Here is a 26,673-nt window from a genome sequence, read left to right as displayed (position 1 = left end):
TTGAGAGGGGGGGATGGAAAATGTTCTGTGAATTTTCTAAATAAACGATAGCACTACAGCACAGAAGACAAATCTGTTGGATAGATACATGGGTGGTATTGGTATGGAGGGGTATGGTCCAGGTTCAGGTCGACGGGAACAGTTTAAATTGATCAACATGGACTAGATGGGCCGAAGGGCCTGCTACCGTGCTGTACTTTTCTTTGATTCTATAGTCAATATCCTGTAACTTTAACATGCGGTTGCATCGCAGTCAGCACCAACGACCTGGGTTCAATTCCGCTGCTATCTGTCAGTAGGTTGTACATTCTCCGTGACTGTGTGGGTTTCCACCGGTTGCTACGGTTTAGACCGTACGACAGAGGAGTAGAAATAGGCCTATTGCCATTCGTTTGTGGCTGATTTTATTGCCCCTCTCAATCCTATTCTCCTGCCTTCTCCCCGTAACCTTTGACACCCTGACTAATCAAAAGTCTGTCAACCTTCAATTTAAATACACTCAGTGACCTGGTTTCCACAGACACCTGTGGCAATGAATTCCACAGATTCACCACCCTCTGGCTAAAGAAGTTCTTTCTCAGCTCTGTTCCAAATAGATATCCTTCTATTCTCCTCCCGGGATTGTCACCTTGTCACGGTGGAGAAGCTCGTGTGGCCCTGAGGTCCCAAGAGCAATGCCGTCTGGAGCTGTGCTCCTGGTAGGGTCACCCATGGCGGTAAGGTCGAGGGTGAGGTCCCTGACAAAGAACAATCCAACCAAGACCTCAACGGCGGAACAGGCGGATGAAGTTACTTTGAAATCACCGGCTGTGAAGGCGGATGAAGGCCGCAACAAATCCATCAGCTCCAGTTGTCATGGTTTCCATGCCATTGGAATTGGTTGATTTGTGAAGTATCATGTGCTTCTTGGAGTGCAACATCGAGTACACGTTAAACAAATACACGCACAGGCGTCTTTGCTCTGTGGGCCACTGTCAAAGCCATGATTGGACTCATAAACAACTTGAGAGCCCATAAATAGATCAACGGAATGAAGACCATCATGCTCGGCCTCGAGGGATAGCCATGACGGTGCCATCTGATCCTAGACTCACGTACTATAGGAAACATGCTCTCCATGTCCATTATATCTTACCTTTATACATCTGAAAAAACTTCTAGTACCTTCTTTTATAGTATACCTGCATATTTAATCTCTTCTTATGGTGTTTCTCAGTTCCTTTCTATTGGATGTTAAAAGCTCCCCAATCCTCTAACTTTGCTATATTATCTTTTACTTTTATGCTGTCTTTGACTCTCTTTTGTCAGCTACAGTTGCCTCATTCACCCTTCAGAATACTTCTTTATCTTTGAGATGTATCTATTCTGCCCCTTCCTTTCTTCCTGCCAAACCTCCAGCCATTGCTGTTCTGTCGTCATCCCCTTCCAATCAACTTTGGCCAGCTCCTCTCTTACGCCCGGGGAAGATTGATATATCTGACTTTAGCTTCTCCCTCTCAAACTGCAGGGTGAATTTTATCACATTATGATCACTGACTCCTGAGGGTTCCTTTACCTTAAGCTCTCTGATCAATTCATTACACAACACCCAATCCAGAATTGCCTTCCTCGGTGGGTTCAACCACAAGCTGTTCTAAAAAGCCACTTAGAAGGCATTTCATAAAGTCCCCTGTTGGGATCCAGCACCAACCTGATTCTCCCAATTTACCTGCTGTATCCAGAGAGCCATGCCTGTCAAGGTTCAGCAGTGCCCTCACCTGGTCGGAGGTCACACCACCTGCCTGTCATGGCTCAGCACTGCCCTCACCTGGTCGGAGGTCACACCACCTGCCTGTCACGGCTCAGCCCTGCCCTCACCTGGTCGGAGGTCACACCACCTTTCACCCCCTCCCAAATAATCAATGCACACTTAACCATTGGCCACCTTAATTGGATTAACCCATCTAGCACCAAGCTGTTGGCCCCCCGGTGAATTACCTGGGCTGGACCCTCCAGCCGCCTGACCTATAAGGGGTGCTGCATGTGCTTGGCTCACCCTCTTTTTGCCATCGAGGGACCACCCTGCCTCACTCCAGGCATAAGACCACAGAACAGCGTTGGAGACACGTGGTGAGCCGTGCATTGAATAGGGTCGTGGGGGCGTTTATTGTTGTCCCTGTAGCAGAGAGCCGTGCCTGCCCGTAGTCAGGGGTGGCGGGTATCGTAGTTACTTTTCCCTTGCTTGTATGTGTCCCCACACCGTTTTCCCATGTATTGTACTGCCGACCCGACTTTTCCCACGCTCGTCTATTCTAAATGCGTTTGTGCGAATATTGTAGCTGCTTGTGTTGTCCCCAAGCTTTTTCTCTCCTTGTAAATAAACTCCTTATTAACACTGTGTGTCCAGAGCTCTTGCCTTTGAGACCCAAAGAATCTTTCTCATTTCCATCACAACACCTGCATATTGAAACCCCCCCCCATTACACTGCTCTTCTTACGGGCCTTTTCTGGTTCCCGTTTACATGGTTTGTGAACGTCTGCGAAGAGTAAGGATTCAGGTTGTTTACTGTATACATTCTTTGATATTAAATTGAACCACTCAAATAAAGCTAATCTTTATAAGATGGGTTATAGCTTTATAGAATCCTGTTTTTATGTGGCAAAATAATGCCGTAGTGAAGGATTCGACTCAGATGTTACAAAGGACAACATCATACCTGTGCTTGTGGACAATTGCATTGAATGCCAATCCATCCCTCCAACTTGTGGTGAAGTTGTGAACATTGACATTGGGATACCTGCAAACCACACAAAAGAACAACTCAGTTTTTACTGTACAGTGGAGACTGCGGGACAAAAGCACACTTGCGCCAACTGAAAACAATAAATTCCAAAAGGTTGTAAGACAATGCAACTGAGGGGAATTTACATATTTCACAATCACTGACAAAAAGCTGGGGTTTCACTTTAGGAGGCTGGTCTGATGTGGCGACATTGTTATGTAAGGATTTTTTAGCGTGCTTTTGTGTTCCGGTTGTGTTCAATAAAATGTGTTACGGGTTTGGTTCAATACAAAATGCCTCACTTGGTTTTATTTACATACACCTACAAGGTCACCTTCAAACAAAGGGAGATTAAGGATTTGAATAGTCTCTGAATAAAGTGATTGAATAGACAGACCGACTGGCCTCCCCCGGTCAATAATTATCTGATTAATAACTTTTTTTATGCCTCCATATGACTTGAGGTGTGGAAGGGCACGTGGACAAATATCTCACTGGGGCACCGTCATTACGTGCTGAGACATATGATGTGGGCAATCACGGTCTTTCCGTGACCATGACTGTTCTTGGCAAATTCTTCTGCAGAAACAGTTTGCCATTGCCTTCTTCTGGGCAGTGTCTTTACAAGATGGGTGACCCAGCCATTCGCAATACTCTTCGGAGATTGTCTCTCTGGCGTCAGTGGTTATGTAACCAGGACATGTGCTGCACCCCACCACCTGTCCCCATGGCTTCCTGTGACCCTGATCGGAGTGGCGGGGGGGGCAGGGGCTTAGCACGTGCTACAACTCGCCCAAGGGTGACCTGCAGGCTAGCGGAGGGCAGGAGCGCCTCACACCTCCTCTGGTAGAGATATATCTCCACCTCACCACCCTTTGCGAGGGGCATCAGAACATTTTAAGGTGCTTGGAAATAGAGGACGCCAGGGGTAAGTTTTTCCACACAGAGAGTAGTGGGTGCGTGGAGATGGAAACAATAGGGTCTCTTAAGAGCCTCTTAGATATGGAGTTTAGAGGGCTATGCTCTACAGAAATTCTAGGCAGTTTCTAGAGTAGGTTACACGGTCGACACAACGTTGTGGGCCAAAGGGCCTGTAATGTGCTGCAGATTTCTATGTTCTAATAATGAAAGATATGGACACCAGCTCCCTTGCACCGATAGGACGAAGGACAGCTTCCAGGAGTGAAAGACTCCGACCAAGAGCCCTGAACCTTGGACAGCCCACACTGCAGCAAAGCCCAAATCACGCCAGTAAACATGCTGAGCTCACTGTGATTCCGAACCTCAATCTGCCTGATAACTTTGTGACCGATGGAATGTGTTGTGTGTGCGTGTGCTTGTGTATTTGTGGACAAGCATTTTTCATTTGCCGTGTCAAACTCTTGCTGTCCGTGTGTAGCACAAGTTGCCATGCATTCTCTTCCAATCTCGAGAGAAAAAACAAGCAAAAGGAAAGAACTATGTACAAGTAGGGAGTGATCTTGATTCATACTGGGGAAAAATGATTTAACTACATAATGCCTCATAGGCCTGATTTTATTGTCAAAAATCAATGAATCTGTTGTAAAAAAAAGTCACCATATTTTTCAATCCTTAATATTGTTTTTTTTTTCCCTTTTGAGACATTGTAAGTGTTACTTCGATATACTCTTGTTATTTTGGATGATAATAATAATAATAAAAAGATTTGAGAAGAAATTTACTTCTTAGCTGGTACAACATTGAGGGCTGAAGGGCCTTTTCCTGTGCTGTACTGTTCTATGTCTTCTTACTTACACACTGCACCGCTGGCACAAAAGTAATAAATTTCGTGACACGCTGGTGACGTTAAACCCACTTCTGGTTCTCATTAACATTTTTTCAACACTTTCAAAATGTTTCGCAGATCTATTATTATTTATTATTGCTTCTCAAGCTCTTACCCTGCTGTTTTCATCTGACACCAGAGTAGCAGTGCATCCTTGGCAGATTTCTTCTCCTTGTTGTCTTCCGTCTCTACGCTGATGTCCTGGATCTGTAGAAAGAAAAACACACACACACACACAGTGAATGCGTCTGTAAGACACAAGGCACATTTACATCCTGCAGATTGAGGCAACAGGAGTTTTTTTTTAAGTCGAATAAAACCGCCGGGATTCTGCTACAGAACAGAAAGAAGTGCTGGCAACACTCAGCAGGTCAGTCAGCGTCTGTGGATAGAGAAACATCCCCACAGTGGTGTGCAGAAGAGCACCTCTGAACGCCTAACAGATTGACGGGGCTACGGCAGCAGAAGGGCATGGACGTGCACTCACAAACTGGCCACTTCTGAGGTACAGGAGGGACTTTTAATAAAAGCGGCCACTGACTGCAGAAACTGGCGTCCACTCCTGCTGCTGTCTGATGGGCTTCTGACTGTGAAAGCGAAACAGTCCTGGTGATAAGCCAACACCTCACTCCCCTTCCAAGACAGAAACCGGAAAGCAAAGCGACTTTTACTGTGCCTTTTAACTTTAGGCAGAGTTTGGCTGCACGGGAAATACCACAGACTGGAGCAAGAGGGTCCCAGCAGACATATATAGATTAAACCGGGCAAAACTCTCCGATGGTATTTAAAACCTCATCCTATTACTGCAATCTTTGGACTACCAGTGATAGACTGCAGTCATTTATCTTCATCAGCTTGTCGTTTAAATGCTTTCGCGACATTAATAGCCCGAAGATCCATTTTTATTTAAGTGGAAAGATTCCAATCCACCTACCACATTTCAATGGATTTCCCGAACGATCGCATGTTTAAATTTGGAAAAGATTAGGAACAGTACTATGGACCCCTCGGTTAAATTTGAAGAAGCTTGGAAGCCATTTATTCAACATTTTCATATGATGTAAGTTGACCCTTTCTGAATTGTTTTGTCCAGTAATTTTTTTTATGGATAGAGGAGCGGAGTTAAAACGACAAAATATAATTTTAACCGATCAATTATGGCAGCCCAATCTTTGTTTTTTTAGGTTAGTTTGTTTTACTTTGGGTTTTTTCCCTCTTTTTTTATAATTATAATTATCTTTTTCATGGTTAATTACTAAGAGATTGGGAGGTTAGGCTCCATTTGTTACTTGGAATATGTGTTTCTACATGTTAACCATTATTAATGTATTCCTGATCTCTATGTATTAGCATTAATATTGTTTATTGGAAACTTAATAAGATTGAAAATGAAAAACTCCCCGATGGAGACCGATGCGGAGGTGCATGAATTCAACAGCGCAAGATCAAGTAACGAAGGAAAAGACCGTGAGGGGTAGTAATTTGCAAAGTGCGCGGAAGGCCCAGCAGGTCGGGCAGCGTCCCTGCGAGAGGGTACGGAGCAGTTTCTAAGTGCTGAGAGACAAGGGACGAATGGTACCTGGAACCGAAGAATGATGGTCCATATCAGGCCAAGAGTGAGGCGATGGTTCCCATCTACGATGTCATGCGACCCCATGTTTTCCAGGTGCACCTTCTGCTCCTTCAAGAACTGCAAGGCCTTGTCCACGTTCTCCAGGCAGTGAATCCGCATCCGTCCTTTGGTCGGCTTGGGCTGGAAACAGAGACAAAGGTCTTGGGGTTAGCATCTCTCTCAAACCTAATCCCCGGCAAAACAGATCAAGTTCAAGTTTATTGTCGTCAGGTTTCCCCCACAATCTGAAGGTACAGCGTTCCTATTTTGTAATCCGAAATGCTGTAAAGCGAAGAAGCAATTGCCGTTAATTTATATAGGAAAAATTTTTGAGAGTTCCCAGACCCAAAAAACAACCTACCAAATCATACCAAATAACACATAAAACCTAAACTAACATGAACATATAGTAAAAGCAGGAATGATATGATAAATTTACACCCTATATAAAGTAGAAATATTGTAGGTACCGTGTACCAAACTCGGGAAGGCAGCGAGCCAAAGTCGATTTGGAGGAAAAAAATTGGCACGTACACGCATACGCACGTACACGTATGCGCAAACAACTGCCTGCACAAGGCTTCACAGTCATTGTAGTCTTTTTCGGGGTAAACACACCTGTAAAGCAGGCCTCTTTTTTTTTATCATAAAAACAAAAATCCTCTTTGGTTAGTGAAAACAGGTACTAATGTAAGTCTCTCGTAACAGCAAGTTGTCGATAATCAAACGTTCGAAAAGCGCGGGGGGGGGGGGGGGGCACCTGTACAACAACCAAACGAAGCAACGTTCCTCTGGGCCACGGTGCACCCACAAAGCACATATCACACAGAGCACATAAAGCAAAATAAGTTAGTGAAGTACAACTCATAGTGCATGACACAGGTAAACAGTAAACGGCTCGCTGTCCTAGTGATGAGACTGCGGTGGTGGCAGGGTTTTCGTCAGTCTCGGAGTCCGAGGGGAAAAACTGCTACCCAGTCTGTAGCCCTAGCTCAGATGGTCCTGTACATCCTTCTTGATGGCAGTGGGTCAAAGAGAATGTGGGACGGGTGGTAGGGATCCTCAACAATGTACACTTGCAAGCTGGACAAGCTTATCAATGACAAATATTTCACAGGATGAGTCACCAGATGTTGCATTAGAACGTTGATCTCGAAACGTTAAAGATCTATATCTTTCCTCAGCCTCATCTTCGGACACTGCCTTTCCCCGTGCCTTTCTGAAAGATGTTGCTCCAGTGAATGTTATTCAAGCATCAAAGACCTAAGATCAACTTTATTCACTGCATACATTTACATGCATTAGGAATTTGGTGTGGCGTGTTGGTCGGGGCGTGACAGGCAACAGAAAACAACATTCATCAATTACAAAGAAAGAATTACGTAAAAAAGTGGTTAGAGATTGAAGTATTTGAATATAATGAACAGCCTGTATTTAAAACGTAAATACAATTATAAAGAGTGGTTTAAAGTGTTTACAGTGCAGTGACTGAGGTAACAGATGGGGGCAGGGAGATGGCTAACTAGAATGGTTGATCAGATTAACTGCCCTGGGGAGCAAACATTTAAAATGGTGAGGTTTTTGTTTTAATTGCCCCACAGCACTTCCCAGAAAGCAGCTTTAGAAAATGCCCCTCCTCCCCTTCTTATCCCATCCCTAAAATATTTAGTTTTTGCCCCCCTTCCTTTTTTTCCCTCTCTCTGCCTGTTCTCCATCTCCCTCTGGTGCTCCCCTCCCCCTTTCTTTCTCCCGAGGCCTCCCGTCCCATAATCCTTTCCCTTCTCCAGCTCTGTATTCCTTTTGCCAATCACCTTTCCGGCTCTCAGCTTCACCCCACCCCCTCCGGTCTTCTCCTATCATTTCACATTTCCCCCTCCCCCCACTACTTTCAAATCTCTTACTATCTTTCCTTTCGGTTAGTCCTGACGGAGGGTCTCGGCCCAAAACGTCGACAGCGCTTCTCCCTATGGATGCTGCCTGGCCAGCTGCGTTCCACCAGCGTTTTGTGTGTGTGTGTGTGTGCTGCTTGAATTTCCAGCATCTGCAGATTTCCTCGTGTTTGCTTTAGAAAAGGCAGTTCTTGCAGGGTGGTTGGTGTCTTCCCCCCACCCCCCTGCGATGACTTCTCCCTGCCCACTTCTTTGTCCTGCACCTATACAAGGCCTGCAGGGATGGTAGGCTGTGTCCAGTAACTTTGGGGCGGCACAGTTGTGTAGTGGTTAGCACGACGCTCGACAGTACCAACGACCCGGGTTCAATTCCAGCCGCTGATTGGTAAGGAGATTGCATGTTCTCCTTGTGGCCACGTGGGTTTCCTCTAGGTGCTCTGGTTTCCTCCCACTATCTAAAGATGTACCGGTTTATAGGCTGTTGGCAGCTGTAAATTGTCCCGTGACTAGGCTTGGGTTTAGACCATAAGACATAGAAGCAGAATTAGGCCTTTTGGCCCATCGGGTCTGTTCCGCCATTTCATCATGGCTGATCCATTTTCCCTCTCAGCCCCAATCTCCTGCCCTCTCTCCGTATCCCTTCATCCCCTGACCAATCAAGAATCTATCAACCTCTGCCTTAAATATACATGAAGACTTGGCCTCCACAGCTGCCCGTGGCAAAGAATTCCACAGATTCATCACTCTCTGGCTAAGAGATTCCTTATAATCATTCTAAAAGGACAGCCCTCTATTCTGAGGCTCAGTCACCTGAGGAAACCTCCTCTCCACATCCACTCCATCGAGGCCTTTCACCACTCAATAGGTTTCAATGAGGTCACCCCTCATTCTTCTGAATTCTAGTGAATACAGGTCCAGAGCCATCAGATGTGTTTCAGTCCTGGAATCATTTTTGTGAACCTCCTTTGAACCCTCTCCAGTTTCACCACATACTTTCTACGATAATTGGCCCAAAACTGTTCATAATACTTCAAATGAGGCCTCACCAGTGCATTATAAAGCCTCAACGTTACATCCTTGCCTTGGGAATATTATGAACAGTCCTATATTCTAGTCTTCTTGAAATGAAAGCTAACATTGCATTTGCCTCCCTTAACACAGATTCAACCTGTAGATAAACTTTTAGGGAATCCTGCACAAGGACTCCCAAGTCCCTTTGCATCTCAGTTTTTTGTATTTTCTCACCATTTAGAAACTATTCTACTCCCATTTCTTCTGCCAAAGTGCGTAACCATACACTTCCCGAGACTGTATTCCATTTGCCACTTTTTTGCCCATTTTCCCAACCTGTCTAAGTCCTTCTGTAGCCTCTCTACTTTCTCAAAACTAACTGCCTCTCAACCTATCTTCATACTTTGCAACAAAGGCATCGATTTCATCATTCAAATCATTGATAGTCAATGCAAAATGAATCGGTCCAAACACAGACCCTGTGGAACACCACTAGTCACCTGCAGCCAACCAGAAAAGGCTCCCTTTATTCCCACTCTTTGCCTCCTGCCAATCAGCCACAGCTAGAATCTTTCCTGTAATACCATGGGTTCATAGCTTGTTAAGTTGCCTCATGTGTGGCATCTTGTCAAAGGCCTTCTGGAAATCCAAGACCACATCATCAACAGGATCTCCTTTGTCTTTCTTGCTTGTTATTTCTTCAAAGAATTCCAGCAGATTTGTCAGGCAAGATGCTCCCTTGATGAAACCATGCTGACTGTGGCCTATTTTATTATGTGCCTCCAAAGTACCCCGAGACCTCATCCTTAATAATCGACTCCAACATCTTCCCAACCACTGAAGTCAGACTAACTGGCCTACAGTTTCTTTCTTCTGCCTCTCTCCCTTCCAGGAGAGTGGCAATTTTCCAGACTTCTGGAACCATTCCAAAGTGTAGTGATTCTTGAAAGAGCATTACTAATGCCTCCATAATCTCTTAGCCACCTCTTTCCGAACCCTAGGGTGTACACTAGTGGTCACCAACCAGTCAATCGCGATCGACCGGTCTATCTTTAAGGCTTTCCCAGTAGATTCCGAAAAAAATGAAAATACACAAACACATTATGCCTGATAAACCTTTTGATGCAAATATGTAAGTAACTTCTACTTTGAAAAAGGACCACAAACAACTTCATGCCCAAAAGGAAAAACTTTATCTAGGATGGTAAAACGATATTCGCATACAGAGGTTTTTACTAACGCACACTGGGCAGAAAAGAGCGGAAGGAAAACCCAGGAAACAAACTCTTTTTACAAACACCTTTCCATAGCGGGAGTACTGCTACATTACCATGATCCTAGCTCGTATTAACTTATCTTATAATTCTCACATTACAACACTTCTCCCCCTTTAAATTCCAAACGTTCCCCAAATATAAAAGAAATGGGAAACAACAACAGTGGTGTCATTACCTTGTGTACCCCTGAAACTTATACTAGTGTCTCAGTAAGTTTACCAATACCAGGAAAGTTGAGGAGCTGAAATCGGGGTTGAAGGCCAAGCAAAAATGCTGCTCAAAGGCCGTGGATGGACAAGTGTTAAAGAACTCGTCACTCTGTGAATATTTTTCACCACAGTTCGCTGAATCCCTGGATGTAATGCAAACAGCTCAGCTTGTTGTATTTGTCAGAATGGCTTTCCAGGATTTTACAACAAAGGAGGACTTCCTCACTTTTTTGCACTTAAAGGAGAGAACGAGAGGTGAGGATATTTACAATGAGTTAAAAAAAATGACAGTGAAAATGACATAAACTGGTGGCAGTTACTACTGATGGGGCCCCAGCAATGCATGTTGTGCACGTAGGTTTTTATAGCACTGTGCCGTAATGACCCTGATTTTCCCGACTTCCTGGATTATCACTGTGTGATTCATCAGCGGGTCTTGGCTGGGAAGGTCATGGACTTTTCTCATGTAATGACACTGGTGGTCAAACTGACAAACTTGATCAAAGCAAAAGCGCTTCAGCACCGCTTATTTAAGGCGTTGCTGGATGAGCTCAATGCCACTACGGCCTGTTTGATATGCTAGTTACGGTGTTTTCTTGGTTGAATTAATTTGAAAGTTTGACAAAAGCATTTTATGTAATTAAAATACAATAGGCCCCAATAAAGGGCCTCAAGTTGGAAGTACAATTTGAGCTGCTTCTTCTCCAAATGATTTAGTAGGTCGATCTTGCCTTTCACTGAGGGGATCTTGGGCTTAAAAAGGTTGGTGACCACTCGTGTACACCATCTGGTCCAGGTGACTTATCTACGTTCAGACCTTTCAGTTTCCTGAAAAATAGTAACTTCACACACTTCATGAAGCCTGACCTGGAACTTCCACCAGACTGCTAGTGTCTTCCACAGTGAACACTAATGCAAAATACTTATTCAGTGCATTCGCCATTTCATTGTCACCCTCTCCAGCATTGTTTTCCAGCAGTCTGATACCCATTCTCATCTCTCTTTTACACTTTCTGTATCTGAGGAAACTTTTGGTTTGCTTTTTAATATTATTGGTGAGCTTACTTTCATATTCCATCTTTACCCTCTTAATGACTTTTTTAGTTGCCTTCTGTTGGTTTTTAAGATCTTCCTGATCCTCTAACTTCCTACTAATTTTTGCTCTATTTTATGCCCTCTCTTTTGTTTTTATGTTGGCTTTGATTCCTTTTGTTAGCCACGGTTGTGTCATCCTGCCTTTAGAATACTTCCTCCCCTTTGGGGATATTTATATCCTGCGCCTTCTGAAGTGCTTGAAGAAATTCCAGCCATTGCTGCTCTGCCGTCATCCCTGCCAGTGTTCTTTGCCAATCAATTTTGGCCAACTCCTCTCCATGCCTCTGTAATTCTCTTTCCACTGTAATAATGATGCATCTGACTTTAGCTTCTCCTTCTCAAATTTCAGGGTGAAACCTAAGGCTTCTTTGACCTTAAGCTCTCTAATGGATTCTGGTCCATTGCACAACACCCAGTCCAGAACAGCTGGTCCCCCAGTGGGCTCAACCACGACTGCTCCAAAAAGCCATCCCGTAGGCATTCCAGAAATCCCCCCTCTTGGAATCCAGCACCAACCTGATTTTCCCTCCCTGCCTATTGAATTCCCCCCATGACTATTGTAACATTGCCCTTTTGGCATGCCTTTTCTATCTCCCGTTGTAATTTGTACACCATATCATTACTACCGTTTGGGTGGGGGGGTGGGGTCCTGTATACAACTCCCATCAGGGTCTTTTAACCCTTGCAGTTCCTCAGCTCTATCCACAACGATCCAACACCTTCCAACCCAATGTCACCTCTTTCTAACGATTTGATTTCATTTTTTTTTTACCAACCGTGCAATTTCACCCCCTCCGCCTCCCTGCCCGTCCTTTCGATACAATGCGTATCCTTGGATGTTAATCTTCTTACAGCCGTGATTCAGTGATGCCAACAACATCATACCTGCCAATCTGCAACTGTGCCACAAGTTCATCTACCTTATTCCGTATACTGCGCACATTCAAATGTAACACCCTCAGTCCTGTATTCACCCTTATCGATTTGTCCGCCTTTTACGTTGCAACTCATCCTGTTGACTGCAATTGACCTAACAACAACTTCCCCTCACTACACCTTGCCTCTGTTCGCAAACCAGCTATCTCATCTTCAGCACTGTCATCCTCCTTCCCTACGATACTTCTTGCATTGAAATATACACAGCTCAGGCCACTAGCTGCACCGTGCTTGATCTTTTGATTGTAACTTTGTCTGAGGTCTTACCCACATCTGCCTCCACAAACTGTCCTGGCACTCTGGTTCCCATCCCCCTGCAACTCCAGTTTAAACCCCACCGAGCAGCATTTAACAAACCTTCCCGCTCCAGCTCAGGTGCAAACCGTCCCTTCTGTACAGGCCCCACCTTCTTTGGAAGAGGGCCCAACGGTTGTTATGTCCCCCTGCTTACACCAACAGTATTAAACTGTGCAATCTTCCTAGCTCTGGCCTCACTAGCACACGGCACGGGTAGCAATCCTGGTATCAAAACACTGGAGGCCCAGTCTGTAGTCGCGAGTGCAGTCTTCTTTGCTGCTTCATGTGGGGGGGGGGGGGGGGGGGAGAGCAGCATCAGTGCTGGCGATACAAAGAGACTAAAGAACCTCATCGAAAAGGCTGGATCCGTCCTTAGCGGCAACCCAGAGTTAGCGGTGGGGAGGAGGTCACTAAACAAACTGCTATCCATCATGGACAATCAGGCACGTCCTCTCCATGACTGACTGAGTAAGCAGCACAGCACCCTTATGAACAGATTCATTCAGCTCTAGTGTCACAAGGATCATAACAGAGAACCTTTCCTACCAAATGCAATAGGCACGTACAACAGTTCATCTCTGTGTGACAGGAGAAGAACACACATCATGTTACAATGGTCTCTTTGTTTTATTATTTCATACATTATTATTGCACATTGGTAAATTATCACTGTGTATATTATTATTATTATTATGTACTAGTGTTATTGCTAGATGCGCTTTTAAATGTTGCTGCTGTAAAAAATAATTTCCCACTCGGGATCAATAAAGTACTTATTATTGCTCTACAGTCCTGCTGAAGAGTTTCGGCCCGAAACGTTGACTGTACTCTTTTTCCATAGATGCTGGCCTGGCCTGCTGAGTTCCTCCAGCATTTTGTGCGTGTTTCTTTGGATTTCCACTATCACAGATCTTCTCGTGCTAGTAATGTCTGATGTGAGGATGCTCTCTGTGATGGCAGTGAGGGAATGCACCAGTATGGCTGGTAAAAAGACTCTTACTAGGAGATAGTTATTACAGGAGAGCCAAACCTTAAATGCATGGATGGAAATTACAATGGACATTTACAAAATGGAGAAGATAACAGCATCTGTTAATCATAAGTTGGAACAATTTGATTCATACTGGGAAAAATAGTTTAACTACATAACACCTCATTGGCCTGATTTTATCCTCACAAATCAATGAATATGTTGTAAAAAAAATAGATCACTCGCTACTCGTACATAGTTTTCTCCTTTCACTTGTTCTTTCTCTCCTCTCTTTTCTATAAGTGTATACCTCCGATAAATATTATGTGGAGATTTGTGGCATATTTGACTATATGACATATGTACAATATCTGAAATATATCTTACGGAAGTGCTTGTCTGATGATGAATTTCAATAAAAAATAAATTACAAAGAAAAAAGAATTGCACCAGTATGGTCTAGGGAAGATGGAATTTTAACAACTGCTGCAAGAAGTACGTCCTCTGCCGAGCCTTCTTCTGAATGAAGGAGATACTGTTCTCCCACATAAGGTCCTGCAAAATACAGATGCCTACGAGTCTGAATGGATAAACGGTGTCAACTGTTGAGTTGTTGACGACGAATGGGTAGAGAGGAGACATATTTTCTCCTGAAGTTGATATGGTTTTGAGGGAAAGTTGTTGTGGTTGCACCAGAATGTCAGCTTGATGACTTCCTGTGAAACAGAGTTAGATCCAGCAGGTTTGGTTCACGCTCCACAACCTGGGCAGCTGCCGGGGCACGGAGTGCAGACGTTTAAAACAAACTTCCTTTGAGTATGATTATGAAACTCAACTAATTGGGAGGGAATCTCGGATGTTGTAGATGGTGACGTATATGTACTTTGATAGTAAATTTATTTTGAACTAATTATAACCAAGTAACACATTGATTTCCTCCAAAAAGACCCAACCTTGTTGTTAAGTTTGGAGGCTTGTATGCCTCAACAACCTGGAGAGCTGTGTTGGCTGCAGTCAGGGCTTTGTGCTTTGGCTCTTGGTGGGGTCACCCATGCTGAACAGGTCAAAGGGTAGAGGCCAGACTAAGAGTGGTCTACGTTCTCCAGGTTTGGGGGTTCAGCTCAGGGCCAACATCCCTGACTGGCAAAACAAAACCGATACGGGAACAGCGATGAAGAATCCTTCCACACCTGAGTGCGACAGTATTCCTGAGTCTCCACTGACAGGAGTGAAGACCGAGAGGAAGCTACTGACACGATGAAGGAAGCCCTGACCGCCGCAGAGACTGAGGACCTTCATCGCCGCCCAAAACACCAACGGCGCCATGAGCCGTAAGAATAATATTAAAATTTTAAACACTTTGGACCTTCGAACCGAGATCATCTAGCCATCGAAACGTTCTAGGATTAGAAAGCACGTCTTGAAATATCTCTGCCATATAGTTGGCAGAAGTTAGGCTTTGTCAGTGGAGATCAAGAAGTAATTAACCAGCAGTTGATATATGCACTCATCAGCTCTGACATTAAATAAATAAGCTACTGCTCTCCTCTCTCCAAGCATACACTCGTCAGATGAACCCATCCATTCCTTGTTATTTACCCATGGAAAGCTCATCAACCACGAGAAGGTCCAGAATGCAACTTGGGTTGAAGCCAGCGGTGAAATTCAGATGAAGTTCAAGCTGACTCATACAGCCCCTTTAAAGAGGATTAAATATTTATTCCGCATAGTGACTCACACCACCCCAACCCCGGTCCTTCCTGACATCTGCCCACTTCTGCTTCAGATCAGATCACTTGCAGGAATCTCATAATATTTAACAGTTAATTTTGTCACACTGCAGGAAGTATGGGCTGAAAAGGGTACAGAGGAGATTTAGCAGGATGCTGCCTGGTTCAGAGAGTTTGCATTACAATTAGCGATTAAGGGAGCTAGGGTTTTACTCTTTGGAGAGGAGGAGGAAAGAGACATGATAGAGGTATACAAGATATTAAGAGGAATAGATAGAGTGGACAGCCAGCACCTCTTCTCCAGGGCACCAGTGCTCAATACAAGAGGACATGGCTTTAAGGTAAGGGGAGGGAAGTTCAAGGGGGATATTAGAGGAAGGTTTTTTACTCAGAGAGTGGTTGGTGTGTGGAATGCACTGCTTGAATCAATGGTGGAGGCAGATACACTGGTGAGATTTAAGAGACTACTAGACAGGTATATGGAGGAATTTAAGGTGGGGGGGGTTATATGGGAGGCAGTGTTTAAGGGTCAGCACAACATTGTGGGCCGAATGGCTTGTATTGTGCTGTATTGTTCTAAGTTCTAAAATTCTCCTTGCAATGTTTCAACTGTAAAAAAAAACCTGCCTGCATCTTCAAAGAATGGATCATTTGTAAGAGGGCATCAAATTAACCGATTCCTAACACCAGTTCCGTATCGTCTAACAGCGAATGACCCATCTTGGTCACTTTTGACGTGATCGCAAGACCCTTCAGGACATTGTTAATGTGGAACGCCGCGAGTTCGACTCACTGATTTATTGGCGGTGAGCAGGGCCGGGTGGCGGGGGAGTTGCGTGGCCTTGGTCACAGCGAGGACCAGGCCTCGAGCTGCGGCGTTGCCTATTTACAGCCGCCAGGAGAGAGGCATCGGAGGCCGACTGCTCCACCAGGGGTGGGGTGGCGTGGTGTCCAGGCTGACGTCAGCGCTGCTGCCCCCCAGTGTTCGCTCGGCAGAAGACAAGACGTACTGTGGTCGACTGCAGACTTCCGCAGCATTCGTGGACTCAGGGTTCGATGGCTTTTTCACGGTTGTATTTTACCAATATGTTTACGTGCTTACTACCTGAAGAACATAACAAATAGGAGCAGGAGTCGGCCATCTGGCCCATCGAGCCTGCCCCGCCATTCAATAAGATCATGGCTGATCTGTCGGTAAACTCAGCTCCTTTTCCCCTGCCTGCCTTTTCCCCGTAACCCTTAATTCCTCCACTGTGTAAAAATCTATCTAACTGTATCTTAAATATATTTAGTGAAGAAGCCTCAACTGCTTCCCTGGGCAGAGAATTCCACAGATTCAGCTCCCTCTGGGAAAAACAGTTTCTCCTCATCTCCGTCCTAAATCTTCTCCCCTGAATCTTGAGGCAATGTCCCCTAGTTCTAGTCTCACCTACCAATGGAAACACCTTTCCTACTATCTTATCTATCCCTTTCAAAATTTTGTATGTTTCTGTAAGATCCCGTCATTCTTCTGAACTCCAGAGAGTATAGTCCCAGGCGACTCAATCTCTCCATATAGGTTAACCCCTTCATCTCTGGAATCAACCTGGTGAACCTCCTCTGCACCGTCTCCAAAGCCAGTATATCCTTCCTCAAGTACGGAGACCAGAACTGCACACAGTACTCCAGGTGCGGCCTCACCAGTACCCTGTACTGTTGCAGCATGGCCTCCCTGCTCTCGAATTCAATCCCTCTAGCAATGAAGGTCAACATTCTTAATAACCTGTTGTACCTGCAAGCCAACTGTTTGCGATTCAGTAACAAGCACTCCCAAGACCCTCTGCACAACAGCATGCTGCAATCTTTCGCAGCTTAAATAATAATCTGCTCTTCTATTACTCCTTCCAAAGTGGTTGATCTCGCATTTACCAACGTTGTATTCCATCTGCCAGACCTTGGCCCACTCACTTAACCTATCTATATCCCTCTGCAGACTCTCCACATCCTCTGTACAATTTGCCTTTTCCACTCGGTTTAGTGTCATCAGCAAATTTTGTTACGCTACACTCAGTCCCCTCTTCCAAATCATCAGTGTAAATGGTGAACAGCTGCGGGCCCAGCACCGACCCCTGCGGCACCCCACTCACCACTGGCCGCCCACCATGCTATCTTGCACCTTGCACGTGCTATCTGCTCTTTGTGCTCTGTGACTGTTGGGACTGTGCCCAAACTTGGCCCCGAAGTACGCTGTCTCATTTGGCTGATTCATGGGTATTCATGCATGGTTGAATGACAATCAAGCTTGAACCAAATTGAATATTAACAATTATCATCAACACTGTATACATGAGACATAAATGCTATCTCTCTAAAGTAGGTGTTCCCAACCTTTTATTATGCCATGGGCCGCCACCGTTAAGCAAAGAGTCCGTGGACCCCAATTTGGGGAAACCCTGCTCTAAAGTCATCTGTTAATTTTCCAAAGCTTTTGGTATCCAATGTACAGATATTGGCAGGCTCCTGAGATCTTAACCAAGACTTTGATATCAAAAGTGCAACGATGCCAACAGCTCAAAGCCTTTAGATAGTTTTTACTAGTACCAGCTCCATCACGGGCACTATCCTCCCCAGCATCGAGGGCTCCTTTAAAAGGCAATGCCTAAAAAAAGGACCCCCATCATCCAGGGCCTGTCCTCTTAGTACTACCATCAGGGACGAGGTACAAGAGCCTGAGGTTACAACACTCAACTTACTTCTCCTCCACTATCAGATTTCTGAATCATCCTTGAACATTGAACATTGGTCAGGCCAAATTTGGAGTATTGTGTGCAGTTTTGGTCACCGAATTACTGGAAGGATATTAATAAGGTTGAAAGAGTGCAGAGAAGGTTTACAAGGACTTTGCCCGGACTTGAGAAACTTGAGTTACAGAGAAAGATTGAATAGGTTAGGACTTTATTCCCTGGAGCGTAGAAGAAAGACGGGAGATTTGATAGCGGTGTATAAAATTATGACGGTATAGATAGAGCGAATGCAAGCAGGCTTTTTCCATTGAGGCTAGGGGAGAAAAAACCAGAGGACACGGGTTAAGAGTGAAGGCGGAAAAGTTTAAAGGGAACATTGGGGAGACTTCTTCACACAGAGAGTGGAGGGAGAGTGGCATGAGCTGCCAGATGAAGTGGTAAATGCGGGCTCACTTTTAACATTTAAGGAAATCTTAGACAGGTACGTGGATGAGAGGGGAATGGAGGGATATGGGCCAGGTGCAGGTCAGTGGGACGAGGCAGAAAAATGGTTCGGCACAGCCAAGAAGGGCCAAAAGGCCTGTTTCTGTGCTGTAATGTTCTATGGTCCTATTACCTCACTGTTTTGATCTCTTTTTGCATTTTTTTAAATGTATCCTCAAGTTTTTTTGTGTATTGTACTGTACTCTTGCCACAAAAACATCAAATTTCATGACAGTTGTCAATGGAAATAAAACAATCCTGATGGTACTCTACAGGATGTACCCAGTGAATAAACCGATACAGCTTCAAATCCAGCTTATAAGAAACCAGAGAAATCCAAAGCGACACACACAAAACACTGGAGGAGCTCGACAGGCCAGGCAGCATCTATAGAAAAGAGTGAACAGTCGATGCTTTGCACCAAGACCCTTTGTCAAGACTGGAAAGGAAGGGAGAAGACGTCTGAATAAGGAAGGTGGAGTGATAAGGAGGGGAGGGAAGGGAGGACTAGCTGGACCCATTGACAGGCAGGTGAGAAGAAGTGAAAGGTCAGTGTGGGGAATAGAGGAAGCTTATAAGATACTCATTATGTATTGAGCCACTTTAAAAGAAAAGAAAAAAATGCAAGTTTCTTATGGGAGGGGAGCAGACAAGGTAGATTCCTGGGCTTTGGTTCTATGAAATAACTGATTAAAACCATGCGTGAAAAACACTGGTAGAAAACCATCAAATGGATTTTTTTATATAAAACCCTTTGGTCCTGCCTGCTGACTGGATCCAAAAAGCACAGTACAGGCGCCCCCCCCCCCCCGAACGCTCGCTTTACGACAGCTCGCTGTTACCAAAGACCTACATTAGTACCTAATTTTGCTAACAGGAGAGGATTTTCGCTTTTATGAGAAAAAGACGCCAGCTTTATACGTGTGCTTACCCTGAGAAAGACGACCATGACCATGAAGCCTTGCGCGGGCAGTTGTTTGCGCATGCGTGTACGTGCCGATTTTTTTTCTCCACATCGATTTTGGCTTGCTGTCTTCCCAATTTTGTTAAGTGAAACTACACCGCACATACAATATTTCTACTTTTTATAGGCTGTGTATTTATCATATCATTCCTGCTTTTACTATATGTTCCTGTTATTTTAGGTTTTATGTGTTATTTGGTTTGATTTGGTAGGTTATTTTTTGGGTCGGGGAACGCTCAAAAATTTTCCCCATATAAATTAATGGTATTTGTTTCTTCACTTAACAATATTTTGGTTTACAAATGGTTTCATAGGAATGTTCTACCTTCGGATAGTGGGGGACCCTGTAACCGGGAAACCCAGTCAATGCTTTAAATGGCATGAGAAGTCAGAAGGATAACTTGGTGCACAAGGTGAGGACCTTTCTCTGGGATCTGGGTGAAAAAAAAATCTAAAAGGGTATTCACCCTTGTAGGAACTTACAGCACAGCTGAACAACTCAGCCACTGTGCCCAAGTGAGTTGACAAAGTAATATTTATGCTCAGCCCCATTTTCTCAATTCTTGGGGAGAGGTTAAGGCACTTCAAATGCTCATTATGAAAGCTGGAATGGTGTAAATACTCAGCAGCTCCAACAGCATCTGTGGCGAGATGAACGCAACTGTTTCGGGTCAACAGCCGTCCATTGAAAGGGGCGTCAATGAAACTTTAACTGTTTCTCTCTCCACTGATGCCGCTTGCCTTATGGGGTATTTCCAGTCGTTTATTGGAATCCTTGGATGGTAGCAGTGTGGAAATAAAGTAGGCCCAACTCAATTATTCTTGTTTAACGAGATACAGCGAGGTAACAGGCCCTCCCCATCCCTAAGAGCCTGTGCTGCCCAATTGCACCGATGTGACCAATCCACTGACTTGCACATGCTTTTGGAATGTGGGAGGACACCGGAGCAGTCATTCTGGTCTCATTTCAGATTGCCAGCTTCTGCAATCTTTATTTTTAACGTTTCAAGTTGCTCAATGCATTCTGTTCCTTGGTTATCTCCCTATCAACCTGTGGCCTTAAGATAGCATCAGCAAAGTGCTTACTCATTGACAGGGTTACTCAGTACCTTGCTGAAGGGCGTGCCTAACTAACAAACCAAAACGGTGCTACACTGGCATTTCATCTCCCTAGCCCACGCTGAAGCTCCACACAATCTGTCGTATGAGATGAAGTGGTGTGGGTTGGGGGCGGGGGGGAGGCAGCCATTTTCATTCAAGAGACTGTTTGGTGGTAGAAAGGTGTTGGGCCACATAGGAGGAATAGGTTAAAAGGCTGGCACAACGTTGTGGGCCGAAGGGCCTGTATTCCGCTGTAGTCTGCTCCAATTCACTTTCTGGACAGGAAGAGTTGAACTTGTGGCCTTTATCCTTCCTGTAGGAGGAGGGTCTTTATTGCTTGGTACTTGGGAGAATGAGGGGCAACCTTATGTCAATGTTTAAACCATACGAGAGGAAGCAGGATCTAACAGTCTCTTCCCCGGAGCGGGAGATACGAAAACTCAAGAGTGAGTGGAAAATTTCAAATAGACAGATACCTCAATGGTCACAAAGGGAATTACAGTGTCACTGTAGCATTACAAATGCACAGATATAAATATTGGAAGAGAAGTAAGAAAGAATAAAAAAAAGTTACCACAAGCAGTCTAACAGGAGGGGGCCATCACTTCCCCGGCTGTAGGTTGGCTCATTATAGAGCCTAACAGCAGAGGGTAAGGATTACCTCATATATTGTTCTTTGGAGCAGCTCAGTTGTCTCAGTCTGTTACTGAAAGTGCTCCTCTGTTCAGCCAAGGTGGCATGCAGAGGGCGAGAAACATTGTACAGAATCGCCAGGGTTTTTCGTAGGGGTCCTCTGTTCTACCACAGTCTCCAGTGTGTCCGGTTTGACTCCTGTAACAGAGCCAGGCTTTCTAATCAGTTTATTGAGCCTGTTGGCATCACCCCGTGTTGATGCCACTGCCCTGGCACACCACCGCATAGAAGATTGTACTGGCGGCAACAGACTGGTAGAACATGTGAGGGAGAGGCCTGCACACTCCAAAGGGCCTCAGTCTCCTCAGGAAGTAGAGGCGACTCTGGCCCTCCTTGTACACAGCCTCTGTGTTGGTGCTCCACTCCTGTCTATCATGGAGCTAATTTTTTCACAGAGCAGGTGGAGCGTGAACAGAGACAGCTACAATGATATCATTTCAGAAGCACTTGGACAGGTACATGGAAAGGGAGGGGCCTGGAGAAACACAGGAAATTGGGACGAGCTGGAACTTTGTGGGGAGATCACACCTCACTGCTGTACAACTCATTCTGTATTCCTGACTGGTTGGGCTGCTGACGACGTGACCAGTACAAAGCCACACGGTTTGATCCCGTTCCGGAGTGGGAGAAACGTTTCGTACTGACCAGCAGTTCACCCGAGAGCACCTCGAGGAGTCGAATCAGCATCCGCCCATCCCTCAGGTCCGTGTACAGGTCTGTGATCCGGCAGGTGACTCTTGCCAGGTGTGAATTCACCCATTTTGTGAAGGTCTTCTTCTGGACTGCCTCGCGCTCGTCTGAAAAAGGAAAGGGCAGGAGTCATTTCATCAGAATGCCTCACAAACAGAAGACCTGAGCTACCATCAGAATCAGGTTTACTATCACATATTACAGCGTTGTGAAATTTATTTAACTTTGCAGCAGTAGCACAATGCAATACATGATAATATAACCATATAACCATTACAGCACGGAAACAGGCCATCTCGGCCCTTCTAGTCCGTGCCGAACGCTTACTCTCGCCTAGTCACACTGACCCGCACTAAGCCCATAACCCTCCATTCCTTTCCTGTCCATATACCTATCCAATTTTACTTTAAATGACAAAATCGAACCTGTCTCTACCACTTCTACTGGAAGCTCGTTCCACACAGCTACCACTCTCTGAGTAAAGAAGTTCCCCCTTGTGTTACCCCTAAACTTTTGCCCCCTAACTCTCATGTCCTCTTGCTTGAATCTCCCCAACTCTCAATGGAAAAAGCCTATCCACGTCAACTCTATCTATCCCTCTCATAATTTTAAATACCTCTATCAAGTCCCCCCTCAACCTTCTATGCTCCAAAGAATAAAGACCTAACTTGTTCAACCTTTCCCTTAGGTAACTTAGGTGCTGAAACCCTGGTAACATTCTAGTAAATCTCCTCTGTACTCTCTCTATTTTGTTGACATCTTTCCTATAATATGGAGAAAACTAAATCTGAATTAAAGTATATATGCATATGTCAAGTAGTTAAATAAGTTGTGCAAAAATAGATGTAAAGCATAGTGAGGTGGTGTTCATGGGTTCAATGTCCATTCAGAAATTGGATGGCAGAGGGGAAGAAGCTGTTCCTGAATCGTTGAGTGTGTGTCTTCAGGCTCCTGTACCCCCTCCCTGATGGCAGAGGGGAAGAAGCTGTTCCTGAATCGTTGAGTGTGTGTCTTCAGGCTCCTGTACCTCCTCCCTGATGGCAGAGGGGAAGAAGCTGTTCCTGAATCATTGAGTGTGTGCCTTCAGGCTTCTGTACCTCCTTCCTGATGGTAGCAATGAGAAGTGGGCATGTCCTGGGTGATGGGGGTCCTTAATGATGGACCCCACCTTTTAAAGGCACCGCTCCTTGAAGATGTCCGGGATACTCTGGAGTGCCTGTGATGGAGCTGACTAACTTTACAACTCTCTGCAGCTTACTTCAGTTCTGTGTAGTAACCCCTCCCCCACCCCATACCAGACGGTGATGCAGCCAGTCAGAATGCTTTCCACCGTACGTCCGCAGAAATTTTCAGATATCTTTGATGCCACACAAAATCTCAACTCCTATTGAAATATGACTGCCGGCTTGCCTTCTTTATGGCTGCATCGATATGTTGGGGCCAGGTTAGGTCCTCAGAGATACCGACACCCAGGAACGTGAAACTGCTCACTCTCTCCACTTCTGATCCCTCTGTGAGGATTGGTATGTCTTCCTTGGTCTTACTTTTTCTTAAGTGCACAATCAATTCTTTGGCCTTACTGACACTGAGTGCATTTATAACATTTGTAAAAGAAAAACTTCAACTGATAGAAAATATAGGAACAGGCAGCCAATCCTTCAACATTTGAAAACGATTGTCTTGTTGGTCTCAAGGCTGCTACCAATATTTGGGGCATTCCGACACTGATGAACTCTTCTCAGTTCTGCACAGTCATTGGTCAGTGGGGGGTTGCTTGATGCATTTTACATTGGAGGAACAGAGCAGCGTATTTGGGATAGGTACATGGATGACTATGTTCCCAGTGTAGGTCGATGGGAATGTGCAGTTTAAATAGTCCAGTATGGACGAGATGGGCTGTAGGGCCTGTTCCTTCTCTATGACGCAATGCTATCAGATTCCTTTCCCCTCCTAACCTCCAAACTTTCCATGGATGTGTAGTGGAAAGTGTGCCGACTGGCTGCATTATGGCCTGGTATAGGAACACCAATAACTTCGAATGGTAAATCCGACTGGATTCGGCCCAGTACATCGCAGGGGAAGCCCTCCCAATCACTGAGCGCATCTATGTGAAATGCTGCATCCATCACCAGAGATCCCCACCACCCAGGCCGTGCTCTCTCCTCACTGCTGCCATCAGGTAGAAGGTACAGGAGCCTCAGGACTCACACCACCAGATTCAGGGACAGTTACTACCCCTCAACTGTCAGGGGATAACTACAAAAGGGATTAAGTCAAGTCTACTCACTTTTTATTGTCATTTCGACCATAACTGCTGGTACAGTACACAGTAAAAATGAGACAACGTTTTTCAGGACCGTGGTGCTACATGAAACAATACAAAACCTACATTGATCTACATAAAACAACACAAAAAACTACACTAGACTACAGACCTACCCAGGACTGCATAAAGTGCACAAAACAGTGCAGGCATTACAATAAATAATAATCAGGACAGTAGGGCAGTAAGGTGTCAGACCAGGCTCTGGGTTTTGAGGAGTCTGATAGCTTGGGGGAAGAAACTGTTACATAGTCTGGTCGTGAGAGCCCGAATGCTTCGGTGCCTTTTCCTAGACGGCAGGAGGGAGAAGAGTTTGTATGAGGGGTGCGTGGGGTCCTTCACAATACTGTTAGCTTTGCGGATGCAGCGTGTGGTGTAAATGTAATGGCGGGAAGAGAGACCCCGATAATCTTCTCAGCTGACCTCACTATCCGCTGCAGGGTCTGGCGATCCGAGACGGTGCAACTTCCGAACCAGGCAGTGATGCAGCTGCTCGGGCTGCTCTCGATACAACCCCTGTAGAATGTGATGAGGATAACTACACTCATTTTACTTCTGACGCTCCCACAACCGATGGCCTGACTTTCAGGACTCTTTACCTTATTTCACGCTCTGGTTAATTATCACTCTTTACCTATTTGCACAGTTTGTTGTTCATCGATCTTGTTTACAGTCACTATTCTAGAGATCTGTTGCAGGAAAAACAAATCTCAGGTGACACGTATATACTCTGATAATAAATTTTACTTCAAACTTTGAGCCTTTTCCACCTATCGCCTCCCAGCTTCTTACTTCAATCCCTACCCCCACCTCACCTATCACCAGCTGGCTTACACTTCTCTCCCCACTCCCTCCTAGGACGTGCTTCCGCACCCTTCCTTCCCAGTGCCCAAAGCATCGACCGTCCAACCTTCTCCATAGGTGCTGCCGAGATCCTCCAGCAGTTTGTGTGTGTGTCTCGCTCTGGCTTGCCAACATCCGCAGAATCTCTTGTGTTTATCGCATCCAGCGAATGACACAAGGCTTTAGCTGTCGGCCTCATTTCCCGTTGTCTCACAAAGAGCTTAGCTATTTTGCTCCCAGTTTCACAGGTCGTCGCGCACCATCCTAACCCATACCAGCCCTGGAGGGAGGACTCATCAGTTTGGACGTCGTTTTCACTGGAGTGCGTCTGAAGGCCTCTTTCTGCAAAATCAACCTTGCCCTCCTGTTTTGGGGTTTTGATGACTTACTTTGGTTCCCTGTGATACTCTGTTTTTGCTTTTTTCCTCCTCATATAACAATCAAATATTAGTTTTATTGTCACGTCTGTATTGAAAGATCAAAACAGGCCGTGAAAGGCATTGACCGCATCAACGGCCCACACAGTCTGAAGATGTGTCGCCACATGTCCAGCACCAACACAGCATGCCCGCAACTTACTAACCCTAACCGGTATGCTTTTGGACTGTGGGCGGAAACCAGAGCGCCCAGAGGAAACCCGCGCAGTCACGGGGAGTACTTGCAAAACCCCTCACAGACAGCGGCAGGAGCTGAATGGAGCAGGGAAGGAGAAGCAAGCGTGGCAGTGGCAACAGAAGGTATTACGCACGCGACCGACAGCCCGAGATCCAGAAGAGACAAGAATTCGCAGGACAGGGATATGCTTTTTAACAGGAAAACTACCCACGAGCTAGCCCAAACCAGAACCCACACTCTGGGTCTTCAGCCATTTCTGAGGCAGCTGCACTGGGTACTGCCACTGAGAATGCTCAGATCTCTTACTGCCTCTGGATAAAGAATGCCTTAAATCCAAAGTAGAAACTGAAAGCATTGGAAATCAGAGCCAAAATCTGGTTTAACATCACTGACATGTCGTTCAATTTGCTTTTTTCTAATAGCGATGCAGTACAATATATTAAAAACTATAATTTACCGTAAACTATATTCTTACATGTTTATATCCTATTGTAAGTTAGCTTTTATTTAATTTATTGATTAAATTAATAATTATTCTTTTATAAATATTTACTTTGATAATAATTGTACTTTGAACACTAGTGAGATAGTGTTTAGCAGCAGATGAGGCCGAGAAATTAAAAATTTTAAACAAAATTAAAGT

General features: G+C 45.1%; 1 protein-coding gene across 4 annotated transcripts in view; it reads right to left on the bottom strand.

Moving 5' to 3' along the window:
• The window catches only part of LOC132384011 (spectrin beta chain, non-erythrocytic 1-like), a 444,742-nt gene that overhangs the window by 143,642 nt on the left and 274,427 nt on the right, over nt 1–26,673 (bottom strand). For all 4 annotated transcript variants that reach the window (XM_059955276.1, XM_059955278.1, XM_059955275.1 and 1 more), the window contains 4 exons: nt 22,205–22,356; nt 6,149–6,322; nt 4,685–4,776; nt 2,697–2,777 (listed from right to left, as the gene is read on the bottom strand). In XM_059955276.1, coding sequence (XP_059811259.1) covers nt 2,697–2,777; nt 4,685–4,776; nt 6,149–6,322; nt 22,205–22,356 — 499 coding nt within the window. The remainder of the gene's footprint in view (nt 1–2,696; nt 2,778–4,684; nt 4,777–6,148; nt 6,323–22,204; nt 22,357–26,673) is intronic.

This window comes from Hypanus sabinus, chromosome 31, assembly GCF_030144855.1.
Source record: "Hypanus sabinus isolate sHypSab1 chromosome 31, sHypSab1.hap1, whole genome shotgun sequence".
In the NCBI taxonomy this organism is placed as follows: domain Eukaryota; kingdom Metazoa; phylum Chordata; class Chondrichthyes; order Myliobatiformes; family Dasyatidae; genus Hypanus; species Hypanus sabinus.
Note: the sequence above shows the minus strand (reverse complement) of the source record. Positions and strands in the feature narration are given on the sequence as shown.